The following is a 19,187-nucleotide window of genomic DNA, read 5'->3' as shown; positions in this document are numbered from 1 at the left end:
GTGTGTCCAACTTATTAGGATCACAAACTTAACCACACACACATAAGAAGGGGGGGAGAGATACAGCAACAGGAGAAAAGGACAGGGGGAACAAGGAAAACACAAAGAAACAAAGAAAGCCCAGGAGAAAAATCCCAATGACCAAAACAGACTTTGGTGCTGACATCCCTTAGTCTCTGCACATCCTCTGCTTTCTCGGGTAACTTATAACTTTATTCCATGTAGTGTTGATATAAATTATTTATCCTGATATTTAGAAAACTCCCGTTGTATGGCGGATGTATAGTGTTAAAAGTGCTACATCAATATTGTCGCTCAGTAAAGATGCATATTACTGAATAAAATATATAATATTGATTTCAGAGGAAACTCAGATTGGAATAATTTCAATCCATAGTCAATACCAGGCTTGATCATTTATAAGTTGTGTGACAATACTACCCGATTATCTGAGATTTGTCATAGTTTGTGCAGAATAAGGGTTCGTATCTATCATTAACATTATTGAGTTTTATATTTGATAATTGTGGTCAAGACTGATTGTATTAAAGGAGGTATTGTGTATACGTTGGTCTTGGCATTAGTGCCATCTAGTGGTGAATTTTGGGTACTGCATATCACTGTGTGTTGTTGCATATTATTGACTTTTATATTCATTAAGCTTTGATTGTATCTCAAGTTATTGTATAATAAATCATTTATATTTTTGCATAGATGCTTGTACCGTGATTTACCGATTGCACAACATAATTAAACAATCTCTTTTTGAAGTGTTTTATATGTCCACCTCGAGGATAAATTCCCTTTGATATTTTTCCTTTGATCCTTTTATATAAAGCAGCTGCTACTGCCCCAAAGCCCTCTTTATCTAATCCCCATTTGGTAATTTAGTTTTTATGCAATCACTGATTTCCCCAGAAACTTTCCCAGTAGGTTTGTTGGGTGGGGATCAGTGATAAGGTTGTGCAAGGTGCAGAAGACAAAAGAGGTCCTTTGCACCGCAATCTACGACTTCTCCTGGATCACGCCAGGTCTAATAAAGTGGGCGTGGTATAAGAAGGGGCAGTAGGCCCGTCTCATTTACCATTTTCTACACCTGTTTTAGGCGTAGAAAATGGTCTAAATGTAAGGCCTATTGCACACGGCCGTTTTTTTTTCCCGTTTACTGGCCGTTTTTTGCGTTCCGTATACGGTCCGTATACGGAACCATTCATTTCAATGGTTCCGCAAAAAAAACGGAATGTACTCCGTATGCATTCCGTTTCCGTATTTCCGTTCCGTTTTAACATAGAACATGTCCTATTATTGCCCGCAAATCACAGTCCGTGGCTCCATTCAAGTCAATGGATCCGCAAAAAAAACGGAACACATACGGAAATGCATCCGTATGTCTTCCGTTTCCGTTCCGTTTTTTCCTGAACCATCTATTGAAAATGTTATGCCCAGCCCAATTTTATCTATGTAATTACTGTATACTGTATATGCCATACGAAAAAACGGAACAACGGATCCATGAAAAACGGACCGCAAAACACTGAAAAAGCCATACGGTCGTGTGCAATAGGCCTAAGACAGCTAGGAAGCTGGCTTACATTTACAAGAGGCGGTGGATCCGCCAAAGTTATGTAGAGGCCTCTACTTAACTCCTGCAGATCTACTGCCAGCATAGGGACTTGCTAAGAACGGCGTCTAAAACCAGTCACATGTTCGTGGCAGTGCTCAAATCCGTGAGAAGGTGGTCAGTGATGCATCCGTGAAGCTGTCCGTGAAGGAGCCGTGTTAGGTCCGTTTTTTGCTGTCCGTGTGCCATCCGTGTTTCACTGACACTGAACAGCTGAAAAATCTTTTTCAAAGCATCTATTTCTAATGATCCGTGGTTTTCACAGACCCAGACTATAATGGGCCCGATGGATTTGTGAACACAGACAAAATAGAGCATGCATCTGTGCTGAAAACAGACACGCGGGCCATGCTAAACACACTGATGTCTGAATACACACATTAAAATCAATGAGGACGTGTGCTGTCCATGGAGAACACGGACAGCTCACGTCCGTAAAACACCGACATGTGCCCCAAAACGTTTTACAATTTATGATTTTTTTTTTCCCCACAAGGTCATCATAATGGCCCAGAAATCCACAGAATCCTTAGCTTTAGCTGACTGTTTAGATCTAAACAATACCTTCATTCATCAATGTATAAGATATTGTACATGAACAGCAAGTATCTCCACAAATCTGATATGGTACTGAAGACTACAGGAAGTCAGTAATGTTTTAATATAGGTGCACAGCCTTACTTCCCCATCCTGTAAGAATTGCATTTCTTATGCATCTTATATGGAAGCTTGGGGCATGTCTGAGTATACTGTAGGTTGGTTGTGTATTAAATGGTTGGGAGCTATTTATCGGAGAGGTAATGCAGCAAGATTACATTTTTTATATGGTACTTTGTTAAATCATCAGCCTCCTGCATAGTATTAGGTATCCTGCCTACTAATTCATTAATTTGTTCCCTTCTGCACTGTAAATAACACAGCAATAAACTTACCTTTAAGTCATCACACTCTATGTCGTCCCGACGCTGATTCCACATTCTTAAGCGCTCAGCATATTTACGCTTCTCCTCACGGATTTTCTCTCTCTCCTGAAGCAAAAAGAGTATACATAAACGTAAAGGGGCTTGTCTGGGCTACAGATATTGAGGTCCTATCAGCCAGAACCCCACTGATAATCTGTTTCAGACCGCTGCCCTGGCACAAGAATCTATATAGGTGTAGGGAGCTGGAATCAGCAAGCTCCATACACCGTGCAGTGGTAATGCCAGGGTACTGCAGCTCAGATCCCACTCAAGTGGATGAGAGCAGAGCCCAAGTACACAGTTGCCAGAAACCACACTTGGAAGGAGCATTCTGCTTCCACTCCATACACTGTATAGTTTCCATCACCCAAAACAGCTGATCAGTGGGGGTGCCAGGTGTAGGAGCCACACCAATCTGATACTGATGACCCATCACTGGCGAGGTCAATAGCTGTTGAACAGAAAATCCCTTTAAAGGGCTTCTGTCACCCCACTAAGGGTCCATTCACACGTCCGTTGTTTCTTTCCTGATCTGTTCCGTTTTTTGCGGAACAGATCTGGACCCATTCATTTTCAATGGGTCCTGAAAAAAAAATCTGACATTGTGCTGTCCGATTTTTTTCAGGGCCCATTGAAAATGAAAGGGTCCAGATCGGGTCCAGATCTGTTCCGCAAAAAACGGAACAGATCAGGAAAGAAACAACGGACGTGTGAATGGACCCTAAACCGTTTTTTTGTTACTAATAATCCCTATACTGCGAGCTGTGCATACATAAGTTAAATAATCATTTTGGTTCAGTAGAATTGGATAAAAAGCTATTTTTAAAATATGCAAATTACCTTGCTACCAGCAAGTAGGGCGGCTACTTGCTGGTAGCAGCCGCATCCTCTGATCCTAATGACGCCCCCTCCGCATTGTGATTGACAGGGCCAGCTAACGGGATCGTTCTCTGCTGGCCCTGCCTGTTTGCATTCAAAATATGGCGCCTGCGCCGCGGCCGTGCCTATCTTCAATCTGCGCAGGCGCACTGAGAGGCGGACGCTCCATCCTCAATGCGCCTGCGCCGATGACGTCACATCTACACCTGGCGCAGGCGCATTGAGGATGGAGCGTCCGCCTCTCAGTGCGCCTGCGCAGATTGAAGATAGGCACGGCCGCGGCGCAGGCGCCAGATTTTGAATGCAAACAGGCAGGGCCAGCAGAGAACGATCCCGTTCGCTGGCCCTGTCAATCACAATGCGGAGGGGGCGTCATTAGGATCGGAGGATGCGGCTGCTACCAGCAAGTAGCCGCCCTACTTGCTGGTAGCAAGGTAATTAGCATATTTTAAAAATAGCTTTTTATCCAATTCTACTGAACCAAAATGATTATTTAACGTATGTATGCACAGCTTGCAGTATAGGGATTATTAGTATAAAAAAAAAAAAAAAAAAAAAAAAAAAAAAAAAGGTTTAGTGGGCTGACAAACCCTTTAAAGAAAAACTGGCAACACAAAATACAGTGCAATCTGCAGGCAGCAGGTTATTGAGCAGGAGGACTTGAGCAGTTTTTGAGGGAAAAGATTCTGTAAAACTTGTAATTTATATATCTCCTATATATCTCTCCTTTGCAGTACATGTGGGAGGTGTCATCAGTGATTGATAAAATTCTGTGTAAAGCCTGTATTACACAGGCTAATTGAGCAAGCAATTGTCCAGATGGAAGAGTTCCCTCCAGCAATCGCCGGCTAGCTAGCGATCTCCTCGGCAGCATGGAGGGGCGCAATCACTATGCCATCATTCGTCCCCATGTTGTCTAGTGTTTTGCTGGCTGCAGCTTGAGAAAAAAAAATATATATCACAATTGCCCAATGAAAGAGCGTTTATTCGTTCATTGGCAGCAGTATTACATTGCAAGATGATCGCTTATGAGTATTAATACAAACACTCTTTAGGAATCATCTGACAAAAAATTGGCAGGTGCGATACAGCCTTAAAGGGGTTCTGCACTTTCAATTAACTGATGATCTATCCTCTGGATAGATCATCAGCTTCTTATCGGCGGGGGTCCGACACCCGGGATCCCCGCCGATCAGCTGTTTGAGAAGGCAGCGGCGCTCCAGCAGCGCCGCTGCCTTCTCACTGTTTACCGCCGGGCCGCCTGCCCACTGACGTCACGACTTGTATCAACTAGAGCAGTGTTTCCCAACCAGTGTGCCTCCAGCTGTTGCAAAACTACAACTCCCAGCATGCCCTGACAGCCAAAGGCTGTCCAGGCATGCTGGGAGTTGTAGTTTTGCAACAGCTGGAGGCACACTGGTTGGGAAACACTGAACTAGAGTGGGCGCGGCTAAGCTCTGTTCACTTGAATGGAGCTTAGCCGCGCCCACTCTAGTTGATACAAGTCGTGACGTCAGTGGGCGGGCGGCCCGGTGGTAAACAGTGAGAAGGCAGCGGCGCTGCTGGAGCGCCGCTGCCTTCTCAAACAGCTGATCGGCGGGGGTCCCGGGTGTCGGACCCCCGCCGATCAGAAGCTGATGATCTATCCAGAGGATAGATCATCAGTTAATTGAAAGTGCAGAACCCCTTTAAGTGTGTATACATAGATAGCCGTCAGTCACTGATAACTCCTCCACAAGCAGCTTCCGTAACACCACTTGAGAAGGCCCTGCATGGGTCAAAATGCTGTGCACTTATCAGATGTATGTCAGTAAGGGACTTATCAAGATGGTAACCTGCAATAATTCCTTCTGTGGAAGGGGGTAAAAAGGCTACCTGATAGGTGCAGTCGCTGCACCACTAGGCGTGTTAAAATTTTAATACAATTACTCTGCCTTTGAGTGGATGGGGTGGCTGCTAGATGCTCAAAAATCACTCTGCCTATGGAAGAGGATAACATGGCTCTTTGATGCTTGCAATAACTACAAGGCTATGTTAAAGAGGACCTGTCGCCATAAGATCCAATGCAATCTGAAAGCACCATGTCAGAGCAGGAGATGCCAAGCAGATCGATATATAGTTTTGTGGGAAAAGATCCAGTAAAACGTATAATTTATATATTAATATCTTAGTTTTTTCACCTCCTGTGAATACCTATTAGTACAGAGAGGAAGGGGTTACCAGTGTGACAGCTACGTCTCACGCACATTTATACACACAATGCTGTCACTGAAAGCCCCTCACTCCTACACCAATGCTGTTCACAGGAAGTAGAAAAGGGAGAGATATAAATGTAAAAGTTACAGGTTTTAGTGAATCTTTTTCCACAAAACTATATATTAATCTGCTCAGCTTCTGCTCTATAACATGGTGCATTAAGACTGCATTTTGTGGTGACAGGTCCTATTCAAATACAGAGTCTGGTTAAAAAACACAGGTAATACAATAGGTTAAAAATATATTACAGCTAAGGCTATTTTCAGACCTGCATTCGGTGCGGATCCGTCTTGTATCTGCACAGACTGATCCGCATCGATAATGCAAACGCTTATATCCGTTCAGAACGGATCCGTTTGCATTATTATATTTAAAAAAAAAAAAAACACATTGAAAGTCAACGGGGAACGGATCAGTTTTCAATTGCACCATATTGTGTCGGTGAAAACAGATCCGTCCCTATTGACTTACATTGTAAGTCAGGACGGATCAGTTTGGCTCCGCATCGTCAGACAGTCACCAGACAGCGTTTTGGTGTCTGCCTCAAAAGCGGAATGGAGACCAAACGCAGCCAAACTGATGCATTCTAAGCGGATCCTTATCCATTCAGAATGCATTGGGGCTGAACTGATCCATTTTGGGCTGCTTGCGAGAGCCCTGAAACAAATCTCACAAGCTAGAAACTGTAATATAGAATGAAATAAATGTGGCTGACACTCAAAGTACCGTATTTTTCATTTTATAAGATGCACCTAGGTTTTAGAGAAGGAAAATCAGAAAATATATTTTATCAGAACCCCAATCAGATTCTGAATCTGTATCAGACATGAAATAAATAGCGTATTTTACGCTTTATAAGACGTACCTGATCATAAGACGCAACTAATTCCATTTTTTCCCTTCGGCTATGACAGCACCCCTGGAGATTTAGGCGATTTTATTCTAGGGCGGGACAACAGCTTGGAGCACCTTACGGGCAAATGCCAGGCCTTCATTAGAAGATTATAGTGTCTGAAAAAAAGTATGTGGGGAACTCCAGGTGGCAGCCCTACAAATTTGCGCTATAGAAGCGGAGGCCCTCTCTGCCCAAGAAGGAGACTGATGTAGTAGAGTGAGCCCGGAACCCAGAGGGCAGAACAATCCCCTTGGATGATTACACTTAATAGCCTGTCTGATCTATCTAGCAATGGTTTGAGAAAATGCAGCAGAGCCCTTCTTCGTACCCTGAATTAAAGCAACAGATGGGAGGAGGACCTCCAAGGCTGAATGGCCTAAAGATATTGAATTATACACCTCCTAACATCTAAACAATGGAATTCCGATTCCTTCTAATTTTTTGAAGAAGCACAGAAGAAGGTTAAAACTATCTCCTGGGAAAGGTGAAACTGGAGACAAACCTTAGGTAAAAACAGAAGGTTCAGGAGAAATCACCAACCAATCCTCTAAGATTCTTAAGTAAGGTTGGTCAATGGAGTGAAGCAGTCTGCGCCAACAGAGTAGTGATAACATCCTCCGAGAGCACTCTTCCTTAAAATCTCCCTCTTAATAGCCAGGCAAGCCAGGTGAAGATTTTTTTACTTCTGGGTTAAAGATTGGACCCTGAACTAGAAGTCCCTGGAATATGTTAAGAACCCAAGGGGTGGCTATCAACATCCTGCAGAGCCAAGAAAACAAAACCCTCCTTGGCCAAAAGGGAGCTCTCTCTATGACCGTGGCACTTTCTTCTCTGATTTTCCTGAGGACTCTTGGTAACAGCTTTAGAGGGGGGAGGGGGCATAAAGAAAGACGTTCTTCCAGGATTGAGCCAAAGCGTCCACTGCCCTTGGATGCTCCTTTGGGGAAAGGGAAAATAACTCCCTCACCTTTCTGTTTGACCTGGTGGCAAAAAGGTCCATCTCCGGGACACCCCATAAAACTGAAATCTGGTTGAAAACCCTCTGGTCTAGACACCATTCCCCCTGGCATAGATGACAGCTGAGGAAATCTGCTTTTACATTGTCCACTTCTTTTAGATGTACTGCAGAAAATGATGAGAGAATTTTCTGCTAGATTGAAAATCTGGTGGCTTAGGGCCATCAGACTCTGAGTTCTTGTACCTCCCTTCCTGTTGATATAGGCTACTGCTGTTATATTGTCTTAACTGATTCTGACGTTTCTGCCCCTGATGATCGGGAGACTGTCTCAATGCTAACCGCATTGCATTCAGTTATTTGAAATTATGAGATAGGGAATTGTCGTCCCAGCTCCCCTGCAACAGAAGAGACTCCACATGGTCTCCCCATCCGTATGGGATGGCATCCGTGGTAAAGGGAAGGACTGCTTCTCTGCGCCACGGAACCCCTCTCTGTAGATTTTGCAGATCCCTCCAACACTCTAAAGAAATCAGAGTTTGAGATGATAGATGAATCTCCGCATCCAGAGAGTACACATCTGTCCCAAACCTCCAGAATCTGAAGCTGTAGGGGCTTCGAATGATACTGGGCCCATTCTACCCAAGGAATAGCATCAGTCATGAGCCCGAGCATGGACATGGCCTCCCTCAAAGAAACTGACTAATGAGAGCTAAGGATCTGAACTGTTGATCTGATCAGAAGAGCTTTTTGAGGGGGCAACAAGCACCTCTGAGATCTGGAATTTAGGATCATCCACAAGAAGCTGCACTTCTGACTCGGACACAAACTGGACTCCAGGTTTATATCCCATCCTAGTTTGTCCAGAATCTCCCTTAACCAGGTAATTTGTTCTTTTAGGATCTGACCTGGCCAGGCGACTAAAAGAAAATCATCTAGATAGGGTATGATAACTATGTTCTTCTCTCTCACATGAGCCATCATCTCTGCAATGATCTTTGTGAAAACCCTGGGGGCCTGAAATAGTCCAAAGGGAAGGGCCTGAAACTGAACATTATTGAACGAAATGAAACATTATTAATATAATTTTTTACAAGAAATAGGGTTGAGTTAAAAGCCTCTCGTCACCTCCTGTCTTGGAACTTCCACCAAAACTTTCTCTTCTAACAGGGAAAAACCTCTGAAATAATGGCTGCCTGTTTTGGGGCGTCTGACCGATAGATTTGTGATAACAGACTTTCTACTGGCAACTTTAGAAACTTTAATCTTAAGCCTTCTTTTATAACAGAATTATCCAGTGGCTGTTGAAGATTTTTTGCCACTGACCTGAAAAATGAGACAGACGACCCCCCCATTGGAGGCCTGGCATCATTGGGGCCGTATTTTTGAGGCATCTGACCTGGAAAAAAAAGAAACCCCTTAGACTTCTTAGCTGCTCCCGCAAACTGTCTAGTTCTAGCCTTCCTCCCTGAAACCCTCTCTATTAAACCTGGGAGGAAAGGATCTCCTAAGGGGCTGCTGACTGGTGGAAGAAAAGCCCTTTTTTCTATCAGAGGCTTTTCCAAGTAAATAATCAAGGATCAGACCAAATAAGTATTCACCCTGACACGGAATGGAGCAAAGCTTCGCTTTAGAGCCAACATATCAATTCCAGCTTTTTAACCAGATAGCTCTACGAGCAGAATTGGATAAGGTGGAAGCTCTGGTAGATAACCTTAATGAGTCCGCGGAAGCATCGGCCAGGAAATCCAGAGCATTATATACAGCCAGGCCCATAAATATTGGGTATTTTTTCCCTTCAGTTTTGTCTTCAACAAGTGAAATGCATGCTCAATCGGATTCAGGTCCGGTGATTGACTTGGCCATTGCATAACATTCCACTTCTTTCCCTTAAAAAAACTCTGGTTGCTTTTGCAGTATGCTTTGGGTCATTGTCCATCTGCACTGTGAAGCACCGTCCAATGAGTTCTGAAGCATTTGGCCGAATATGAGCAGATAATATTGCCCGAAACACTTCAGAATTCATCCTGCTACTTTTGTCAGCAGTCACATCAATACAAAAGAACCAGTTCCATTGGCAGCCATACATGCCCCCACGCCATGACACTACCACCACCATGCTTCACTGATGAGGTGGTATGCTTAGGATCATGAGCAGTTCCTTTCCTTCTCCATACTCTTCTCTTCCCATCACTCTGGTACAAGTTGATCTTGGTCTCATCTGTCCATAGGATGTTGTTCCAGAACTGTGAATGCTTTTTAAGATGTCGTTTGGCAAACTCTAATCTGGCCTTTCTGTTTTTGAGGCTCACCAATGGTTCATCTTGGGATGAACCCTCTGTATTCACTCTGTTGAAGTCTTCTCCTGATTGGTGACCGACACACATACACCTACCTCCTGAAGAGTGTTCTTGAACTGGCCAACAGTTGTGAAGAGTGTTTTCTTCACCAGGGAAAGAATTCTTCGGTCATCCGTCACAGTTGTTTTCCGTGGTCTTCCGGTGTTGCCGAGCTCATCGGTGCGTTCCTTCCTTTTAAGAAGGTTCCAAACAGTGGTTTTGGCCACGCCTAATGTTTTTGCTATCTCTCTGATGGGTTTCTTTTGGTGTTTTTGTTTTTCAGCCCAATGATGGCTTGCTTCACTGATAGTGACAGCTCTTTGGATCTCATCTTGAGAGTTGACAGCAACAGATTCCAAATGCAAATAGCACACTTGAAATGAACTCGACCTTTTATCTGCTCATTGTAATTGGGATAATGAGGGAATAACACACACCTGGCCATGGAACAGCTGAGAAGCCAATTGTCCCATTACTTTTGGCCCCTTAACAAGTGGGAGGCACATATGCAAAATGTTGTAGTTCCTACACCGTTCAACTGATTTGGATGTAAATACCGTCAAATTAAAGCTGACAGTCTGCAGTTAAAGCACATCTTGTTAGTTTCATTTCAAATCCATTGTGGTGGTGTATAGAGCCAAAAATGTTAGAATTGCGTTGATGTCCCAATATGTATTGACCTGACTTTATAGTAGGGAAAGAGGATAACTGCTGCTCCCTAGGGGTACCCCCTTTTATGTGAGCCTCCAGCTCTCCCATCCATGCTTTCAGGGATCTCGCAAAAGAAGTGGCGGCGATTGCCGGCTGAAAGGCCCCTGCCGAGGGTTTCCAATCCTTCTGTTAATAAATTTCTGTCCTTCTGTCCATCGGATCTTTAAGAGAACCCATACCCTCAAAAGGAAGTGCAGCTTTTTTAGACATCTTAGCTACTGGGACAAAGTTTTCGAGCCCTGTCCCAAGAGGCAGACAGTTTTTCATCAAAAGGATATTTACATTTAACAGAGGAACAGACTGCGGTGGCTTCTGGTCCTCTAAGCCTATGGTAGCTGCATTGAATAGGGAGTTAATGTTCTCTGCATGAAAGAGCGGCTTCGTCAGAGGATTCATTAGATGAAAGCGGTTCTCCCTCTTCCATCAATTCTGAAAGTACATCACAGTCACCGGAGGGGGAATTAAATGCAACTGCACAGGGCGATTCCTGAGCAGACCGCTAACTGACTCCTTAACCTCCTCACGGATCATCTGCTTGATGCTGCCCATCAGGGACAGAGCTTTCTCCTCCCCTCAACTTGCTTACACACGCTTGACAAAGGGGTTTGGCTCAAGCAGAGAGTAGCCTTCTTTTACATACAGCACATATTGTCCATAGCTCTGGAGACTTTTCTAGAAGACTCCTTAGATACCTAAACATAGAAGACCCCCATGAGTAAACTGTATGAGAAATTATGGGGTTACAACCCCTCTTACCCAAACATGGTACCGGCGTATCATTGGTGGTTTCAGAGCGCTGAGTCTGCTCCATCTTCCCAATATCAGCCAGAATAGAGGAACTGCCAGCTTCTTCCACCCAGCATGGTCGTGAGCTGTCTGGGCTTTTCTCTTCCGGCACGCGTACCGGCTCCCCCCACTTCTGGTCTTACAGTGCTGGCTTCCTCCTACTGCCGTAACCCGGAAGTACTTCTCCCACGTGTGCCGACAGCCAGACGTGCGATCACGGCCGCAGAGGTCCTGGAAGGCCGAAACCCTCCGGGACCGAGAAGGAGACTGAGTGGGGTAGGAGAGAGAAAGAGGCACAGTCTCTGCAGCGGCTCCTAAAGGAGGCTTATGCCACTGGGAAATGCCTTCCTAATACTATAAACAGCCGGGGCGCCCGAAGCTCCTTTAAATTTTTCTTAGCGGTTCCGAATCCCAGCTGTCCCTTAGCACAGGAAACAGAACTGAGGTAGAGGGGGTGGACCATCTTAAAGCTGTTCTGGTTCCAGTTTCCTGTCCTGAGGAGGAGGAGGTCTCTCCAGGGGTGCTGTCATAGGCAAAGGGGAAAATACAGTATATAATCTCTTAAGCAAGCAGCAATCCAAAAGGCGAAATTCTTCTCTGGGCAAAGAGGCCCAAAGCACTCCTAGGCATGCAACTGTTAAGTAGAGGATATATTTGCTTAACTGACCATGAAATACCCAAGAAGAAATGCATTACCTTTTCCTTTTCAAGTCTTATCATCTGTTTTTCTTCTATTTTCTTCAGCCGTTGTACCTGAACAGTCTTTTTAAACTCTTCCTTCTGTAGAACTTTATCCACCTTTTCTCTGCCCCGATACTGCATACGTTCAGCGCGTTCCTTTCTCAATCTCTCTCTTTCCATTTCTAAATGGGAGATAATGGAATAAAAATAAGAGTTAAAAGTACTCCTGGTAAACCAAAAACGGCAAGGTTAGTGCATAGACCGACCCTGAGGATGCAAGAGCCCATTTCATGCTGAATGAAACTGCTGGATAAGAAGGGCCTCCTCAGGACTTGCTAACTCAAAAGGAAATGTGTCACCAAATTGTTTTTTCTGCCTGTTAAAACCAGATAGCAACACATATTTTTTCTGTAACCAGTTTTTATATTCTGAGTGCAGATTTTTTTATTCTATTTTATTTATATAAGGAGAACACAGCACTCAAGAGGGCTGCATTGTCCGATCTGATATAGATGACCTATTCTGAGGATAGGTCATCAATGTAGGATTAGCAGAGAACCCCTTTAAATTACCATGATGCTCCTTTTTTTCTACAATTTGACCTAAAGAAGGAACCTTTTTGTTCTGGCTTAAGGGTGAACTAGTAAAAAATCTGCTTACGGTAATTTTCCAGCTTAAATATTTAATACAAAAGTATTACACACCTTTCAGGCTGAAGTGGATCAGGGCCTTTACCTTAGATCTATGCTTAAAATGTATAGCGCCTGATCACTTGCATTCTGCTCAAAATCATTCCCCTTGACCAAGGGAGCTGGTGGGCCCAGGATTGAATGCTGAGGAAGTGCTCTACACACATTAATTGCAACATGTAGCAAGACTGAAACTTGAAATGGAGAGGGGTTCGATTTACTAAATTGGAGCATTGCTATTTATTAATGTATTAAATTGGAAGTGACATGTTTTCACTATAAAATGTAATATACAGAACCATCAACAGCAAGGCAGTTAAAGGGGTGCTCCAGTGGGAGAAGGAGCAGGAGAGTGATTGGACTGGGCAAATCACTAGTCGCAGTGGTAAGACTCCCCTCAGCCAGTAACAGGAGATGTCTACTCGGGCCAGAATGTTGAGCTGAGGCTTAGAGTACTTTCACACTAGTGTTATTCTTTTCCAGTATTGAAATCAGGTAAAGGGTCTCAATACTGGAAAAAAACACAACGGTTTTGTCCTAATGCATTCTGAATGGAAAGCGATCCGTTCAGTATGCATCAGGATGTCTTCCTTCCGTCCCTTGTACGGTATTTGACCGGACAAAATACCGCAGCATGCAGTTTTATTTTTTTTCTGGCCAAAATCCCAGAACAATACCGCACTTGCCGGATCAGGCATTAATTTCCAGAGATGTACTAATGCTGGATCCAGTACCATCTAACGTCTAACGGATCCAGAAAAATAAGCTTTCCATTTGTATACGGCATGGCGGAACTGCCTTCCGGATTCTAACAATGTTAGTGTGAAAGTACCCTAAAAAGGGGAGACAGTAAACATCAATGGATTAGTGAGGGCGGGTATTGTTCCAATTATTTGTTAACCCATTTTGCATGATTTAAAAAAATGGATTCCACTGGAAAACCTATTTAATCAGCATATAAGAAACATTTAAAGGATTGACAGTAACGTTGAATCTGATGAATGATATAAGAATTTCTGATCAGAACTCTTACCCATAGCTTTCAGTTCTTTCTTGTGCTGCCGGATTCTCTCTCGTTCCCTTGCAGCTGCAGCCTCCCTGCTTGCATGTTCCTAAAGCCACAAGATTTCTTTATTCACTTTTTTTGACAGATGACACATTAAAATATACAGACGCCTGATCATTCCCTGCCCTTCAGGTCTAAAACCCAACTCCTACAATTAAAAGCATTCTGTACAAATACTAAGTGATTACTGTGTGATTGTTGCAGGTCTTATGGCAGAGATCATTTAAAGGGATTATCCCACATGTGTAGGGCCCCTCACAGGTAATATACTCCCCGCTGCCGCTTCTACACGGATGAAAACCTTAGGTGTCTAGGAGGAGCAGCCCATGGCAGGCGGGTGAGGTTAGGGAGGCTCGCCCCTGCCTGCCATTTAGGAGAAATTGGATAACCCCTTTAACTCTTGGTGGATCAGACACAGAGATACTGTTGTACACTAGCTACACCGCAATAACCGTCTTTCAAGGTACCCGGCTGGTAAGATCAGCAATCAACTAATCTGTGTTTAATTCAACTGCATAGTCAATAGGAAAAATGAAGCACTAAATGGTGCCCACTGAAATCAAATGAAAAGTACCGAGAGCCTCCACTTACAGACTCATTTTATTGCCACTCTCCAAATTTACTAATGTGAATAAGCCCTAAAATTGGTTACCTAAACCAGACAACTCATTTACAACTTACCCTTCTCAAGTGCTTTCTGGCAGCTGCAGCTTTTTTTTCTGCTGACAAGACGAACCTTGGAGGCTCATCAGGAAAATAATGGAAGAAATTTTTTGCTAAGATTTGGTATTTTGCAATACTATTTGCCTACAAAATAGAAAGAGATAAATGCAACACACTGCAGAATTAAATCTGGAAACGTGCCTCTAATATCAAGTACAGTCATTGCTTATTTGTAGATTTCAGAAAACGTAGAAAAAACAAACACTTTATTCTCGTTATAAAAAGAAACCCCAACATAAAAAAGAGGTTGGCCTGAGCCCCACAGTGATCCCTCAGTTCTAATCACCCAGGACGGGGTCTCCAAATAAGGCCAGTAGGTCAAGGACTGATCAGGAAGCAGATTCTTTACCCACAAGACCTTATTCCATGCTGCATAAATGAAAGGACACCCGTCACCATCAAAATGCAGTGCAACCTGCAGGCAGCAAGTCATGGAGAAGGAGGAGCTGAGCAGACCGTCTCATTCTGAGCTAAGGAGTCATGCGAGGAGACTAACATGCGATTGTTAGGCCCACAGACTGTACATGTATAGCGGAGGTTGGGAAGGGGTTAAAATAAAAGTGATTCCCTATATAACTAGGGCCTTGAGCATAGCGGTTAAGAACACAAAAAAACAAACACTTTAAGAGGCAAAAGCCTTATTAGCTGAGCAACAGGCCTCACAGCCTTAGGGCTCATGCACACCATCGTTGTTTTGCGGTCTGTTTTTCACGGATCCATTGTTCCATATCAGAGTTTTTTTTTTCCTTCTGCGATTTAAGTCCTCTTCCGTTATTCCACAAAACATATCCGTATGCGATCCGTTTTTTGCGGATCGGAAACGTAAACAGTAAATTATTAATCACTAAACAAATGAGCAATATGGGCTGGGCATAGCATTTCTACAGTATGGATCCGCAAAACACGGGTGACATATGGATGTGTTCCATGTGCGTTCTGTATTTTTTGCAGACCCATTTACTTTAATGGGGCCTTGGACCGTGATTTGCGGACAATAATTGGACACGCACTATTTTGCGGAACGGAAATACGGAAACGGAATGCCTTCTGTTTTTGCTGACCCATTGAAGTGAATGGTTCCGCATACGGTCCGCAAAAAAATATAAACAGGGCCAGCCGCGATCTCCTCCTCCGGCCGGCCCTGTCAGCATTTCAAAAATCGCGCACCTGTGTTCAATCGGCGCAGGAGCTCTGAGATGAGGAGGTTCGTCTCCTCAGAACTCCCTCAGTACGCCTGCGCCGATGACATCACCGAAAGAGAAGACGTCATCGGCGCAGGCGCACTGAGGGAGTGCTGAGGAGGCGAGCCTCCTCATCTCAGAGCGCCTGCGCCGAATGAACACAGGCGTGCGATTTTTGAAATGCTGACAGGCCCGGCCGGAGGAGGAGATCGCTGCTGGCCCTGTCAATCAACAGGACGAGGGGGCAGTTTTTTGCGGCGGCTACCAGCAAGTAGACGCCCTACTTGCTGGTACAGACCTAATTTACATATTATAAAAGTTCGTTTTTAGAAGAAACTGCTGAAGGAAAGTAAGTATGAGCATTATATTTTCATATATCGCAGTATAAGGAATTTAACTAGGCCCCCCTCCCCCCAAAAAAAATATGACTTTAGTGGGGTGACAGAAGCTTTTTAATAGTATGTACAATGCACTAGTACCTACAGATACATTGCTGTATCCCAGGACACTGGGATAACAGCGAAAATCTAATTTATCAATCACAATGTAAAAGGAGCAAAATAATTATCAATGAACACATTTTAGCTCTCTCCATGTAATTTATTTTCCACCATTATATTTATGAGATTACTAAATAAATCAGTCTTTCGCTGCTACCCCAGGACTTGAACTCCTGAGTTTTGCGTGGGAGACGGATGCTTTAAGCTACTTTTGCACTAGTGTTTTTGCTTGATTCGTCACGGATCAGCAAAAACTCTTCCGTTACTGATGATACAACCGTCTGCATCCGTTATGAACGGATCCGGTTGTATTATCTTTAAAAAATCAATGACTGATCCATTCGTCATGAACTCCATTGAAAGTCAAATGGGGGACAGATCAGTTTTCTATTGTGTCAGAAAACTGATTTGTCCCCATTGACTTATATTGCAGAGTTATTCTGCCCGCGATGGGGACGCAACCAAATGGAATGGAATGCATTCTGGTGCATTCTGTTTCGTTAAGTTTTGTCCCCATTGACAATGAATGGGGAGAAAACGGAAGCATTTTCCCCCGCTATTGAGATCCTATGACAGATCTCAATAGCGGAAAGGGAAAGTGCAGATGTGAAAGTAGCCTTAGGCCTCATGCACATAACCGTTGTGTGCATCCGCGGCCGTTGTTCCGTTTTCCGTAATTTTCTGCGGACCCATTGACTTTCAATGGGTCCGTTGAAAACTCGGAAGATGCTCCGTTTGGCATCCGCATCCGTGATCCGTGTTTCCAGTCCATGAAAAAAATATGACCTGTCCTATTTTTTTCACAGACAACGGTTCACGGACCCATTCAAGTCAATGGGTCTGTGAAAAATCACGGCTGCACACAAGATTGTCATCCGCGTCAGTTTTTTCCTATCATTTCAAAGGCAAATTTGACCTAGATTTTTTCTTCATTTTTCATGTCCGTGGATCCTTCAAAAATAAATGAAGACCCACGGAAGAAAAAACGGACACGGATCACGTTACAACGGAAACAGTTTTTTAACTACGGTAAAATGTCCTGATATATGGTACTGTTTTTGCAGATACCATTGCAGTGTACAGGAATAGTAATGAAGACTTTGTTAGGGTACTTTCACACTAGCGTTTTCCTTTTCCGGCATTGAGTTCTGTCACAGGGGCTCAATACCGGGAAAAAACTAATCAGTTTTATCCTAATGCATTCCGTTCAGGATGCATCAGTTCAGTCCCTCCTAGGGTACTTTCACACTTGCGGCAGGACGGATCCGACAGGCTGTTCACCATGTCGGATCTGTCCTGCGGCTATTTCTCCGTGCCGCTGGTCCTCCGCTCCGTCCCCATTGACTATAATGGGGACGGGGGGCGGAGCTCCTGCGCAGCACGGCGAAAGCCACCGGACTAAAAAGCCTGACATGCAGTAATTTTTAGTCCGGCGGCCTTTCGCCGTGCACCGACAGAGCTCCGCCCCGTCCCCATTATAGTCAATGGGGACGGAGAGGCGGTCCGGCGGCACGGCGAAATAGCCGCAGGACGGATCCGACATGGTGAACAGCCTGTCGGATCAGTCCTGCCGCAAGTGTGAAAGTACCCTTATGTCGCTGCAGCTTTCTCTCCGGCCAAAAATCCTGAACACTTGCCGGATCCGGCATTAATTTCCATTGAAAAGTGTTACAGCAAAACGGATCCGTTCTTCCGGTCCGCGCGTGAAAATCTGTGAAAATAAATAAATACCGGATCCGTTTTTCCAGATGACACTGGAGAGACTGATACGGTATTTCAATGCATTTGTCAGACTGATCCGCATCCGTCTGACAAATGCCATCCGTTTGCGTCCTGCAGGCAGTTCCGGCGTCGGAACTGCCTGCCGGAATCCTCTGCCGCAAGTGTGAAATTTAACCTTAGAGAAATTCTTCTGCTCCCAACATTACCCCTCCCAAATTCAAACTCTACTAAGAGCATAGTCAACCTAATTTTTTTTTTAACTCTCCAAATATGGAGACAAGAGAAGCAAAGGATTTTGAAAAGTGCATAAGTGATGCATCTGTTTATTTTCTTCATTTTTCTGTTCTTCTGACGGATGAAAAGAACGGAAAAATAACGGTGATATGAACTCTCCCAAACACTGACAGCGCCCCATTGACAAAATAAAGGGTTATATTAGGCCTCCATCATGTCTTTCATTTTTCTAGCAAATCTGAGAGAATCTGTGACAGAAGATCCTAACGTAGCTAACATTGCAGATGTGAACCCAACCCAAGATGCATTTTAGTGTGATGGAAGAATATCATAAATATATTGGACAATACTTTTGTATCAACCAGTTGGCCCGAACTATAGGAACCACAGAATAAAGATTTTTAGGAAATGCAGATGTAAACACAATTGTAAAAATATAAAAGGTTACCTTTGGCTTCACTGTGCCATTTTGTACTTCACAGTGAAGTTTTAAGAAGTATTTCAGTCTCTCTTGTGAAAACAGCGAGGATTTCCGACTGGAGGAAAGACAGACAGAAAATCAACAAAGTGTACTTATTAAAAATAACTTTTTGCTGCCATTGATGACCTCTGCAATTCAAATGTAATATATCAGTGGTACAGTGATGCATTTTGTCTTGAAAAACCAGAATAAAAATGCACATGAACAGGTCAGTGCACACACTAGGGATAAGACATTCCATAAATTACAGACACTGTTAAAACAAAACATTTTTTCTTTTTGCTAAAACCTATAAATGCAGAATTGGTGGTATAAGGCTCATTATTCATGTTGTGGACATTGTGAAATATTAACCACATTAAGACCACTTGACAACGGTGATCACTACAACTAGCAGGGTAATATTACACCACAACAATCACATTCTGTTGCATGACCTAACCGCCATGCAGTTAAATCCCAAAACTAAAAAAAATTGCACACTTAAAGAGGACCTTTCACTAGAA

General features: G+C 43.7%; 1 protein-coding gene across 2 annotated transcripts in view; it reads right to left on the bottom strand.

The window, feature by feature from the left end:
• The window catches only part of BAZ1A (bromodomain adjacent to zinc finger domain 1A), a 109,147-nt gene that overhangs the window by 69,302 nt on the left and 20,658 nt on the right, over positions 1-19,187 (bottom strand). For both annotated transcript variants that reach the window (XM_044271504.1, XM_044271503.1), the window contains exons 6-10: positions 18,649-18,736; positions 14,522-14,647; positions 13,808-13,886; positions 12,101-12,267; positions 2,554-2,649 (exon numbers count right to left, since the gene is read on the bottom strand). In XM_044271504.1, the coding sequence (XP_044127439.1) occupies positions 2,554-2,649; positions 12,101-12,267; positions 13,808-13,886; positions 14,522-14,647; positions 18,649-18,736 (556 nt within the window). The remainder of the gene's footprint in view (positions 1-2,553; positions 2,650-12,100; positions 12,268-13,807; positions 13,887-14,521; positions 14,648-18,648; positions 18,737-19,187) is intronic.

This window comes from Bufo gargarizans, chromosome 11, assembly GCF_014858855.1.
Source record: "Bufo gargarizans isolate SCDJY-AF-19 chromosome 11, ASM1485885v1, whole genome shotgun sequence".
Classification (NCBI taxonomy): Eukaryota; Metazoa; Chordata; class Amphibia; order Anura; family Bufonidae; genus Bufo; species Bufo gargarizans.
The sequence above is the reverse complement of the archived record's forward strand: the minus strand, read 5'-3'. Positions and strand labels throughout refer to the sequence as shown.